This window comes from Leptonychotes weddellii, unplaced genomic scaffold (genome assembly GCF_054177405.1).
Source record: "Leptonychotes weddellii isolate Sample4059 unplaced genomic scaffold, ASM5417740v2 HiC_scaffold_8586, whole genome shotgun sequence".
Taxonomy (NCBI): domain Eukaryota; kingdom Metazoa; phylum Chordata; class Mammalia; order Carnivora; family Phocidae; genus Leptonychotes; species Leptonychotes weddellii.
Window position 1 is genome coordinate 462 of NW_028056875.1, and position 1,066 is coordinate 1,527.

A 1,066-nucleotide genomic window follows, 5' to 3' on the forward strand; every position below is an offset into this window, starting at 1 on the left:
AAGTCCTTTCCCCACGCTACTGGTCTGCCAGTCTGTGCCCCGTCCGCAGCGCACGAGGGTGTCACTCACCGGCGGTGTAGGATCCCCATGGCCATGCACCCTCCTGCTGCCGTTTATCCTCTGATATCTGCCCGCAGAATCATGGCTCCCCGCTTTGTACCTCAAAACCAACTGCTGCGATATTCTGTTTGTAGAGATCCAGATCTTCTTACATCTCAGGCTGGTTTCATGGGTGCTCAGAGTGGTCTGGTAGATATCCAGCTCAATTCCGGGGACCAGCTGAAATAGGGTCCCCTACTCCTCCGCCACCTTTCCCCTCCCCCTCAAGGCTTCTTCCCAATGGTTAAAATTAAACAGTTCCTCTCCAGTATGGCTTCTCTCCATTTCTACCACAATGGGTGTTTTCTCCTGCAAAATATTCTGCTGAGGCACTGACCATTTGGTATTAAGACAAATCTCCCAATCTATTGCAGCCAGACTCTTGTAGTTCTCCAGCATCACATCTCTGCACAGCCTTCTCTGAGTTTGATCCAGCAAAATCCACTCCTCCTGGGTGAATTCCACAGCCACATCCTCAAAGATCACTGGGTCCTGAGAATAATTTGTCAGACACCTGGCCACTATGCTTTCCTCTTCTGACTTCTCCTCACAAAGACAGAAAAAAAAGGTGACCACAAGAGAAAAGATCAATGGCTGGCATCCTGTGGGTATGACAGTAAAACCTCCCTGAACCCTTCTTGTTCCCAAAGTCCTTCAAGACAGTTATCTGAATTTAGTGGAGATAGGTCAATCTCAATTCCTCTTGATTAAGTAGCAGTGGAGTCTTGCCACATACCATCAGTCTTTAAGCAACAGGTAGTAGTCAGCTGTCATGAAGCATCATTCATTAGTCAGCTCTCGAATTTCAATAACTGACATCCAGAAGTGCACTGCGTGCCCACCAGCAGGAAACACAACTGCCAGGCTGCAGGGGGCGGGGGTCACAGGAGCCGGAGTCACCACGACCAGAAAAGGCCTGGCCAGCACGCCTCGCCCTGGGGCTACCGTCACCGCCCCCGGGGACACA

The 1,066-nt window shown here is 50.8% G+C and overlaps 1 protein-coding gene across 1 annotated transcript; it reads right to left on the reverse strand.

The window, feature by feature from the left end:
* Window positions 1-279: 279 nt before the first annotated feature.
* On the reverse strand, window positions 280-751 carry LOC145719950 (zinc finger protein 559-like; the record flags this gene model as incomplete). The annotated part of the gene is made up of 1 exon (XM_081811578.1): window positions 280-751. A coding segment is annotated over one exon (457 nt), but the record flags the coding sequence as incomplete, so codon positions are not given.
* Between the last annotated feature and the right edge of the window lie 315 nt (window positions 752-1,066).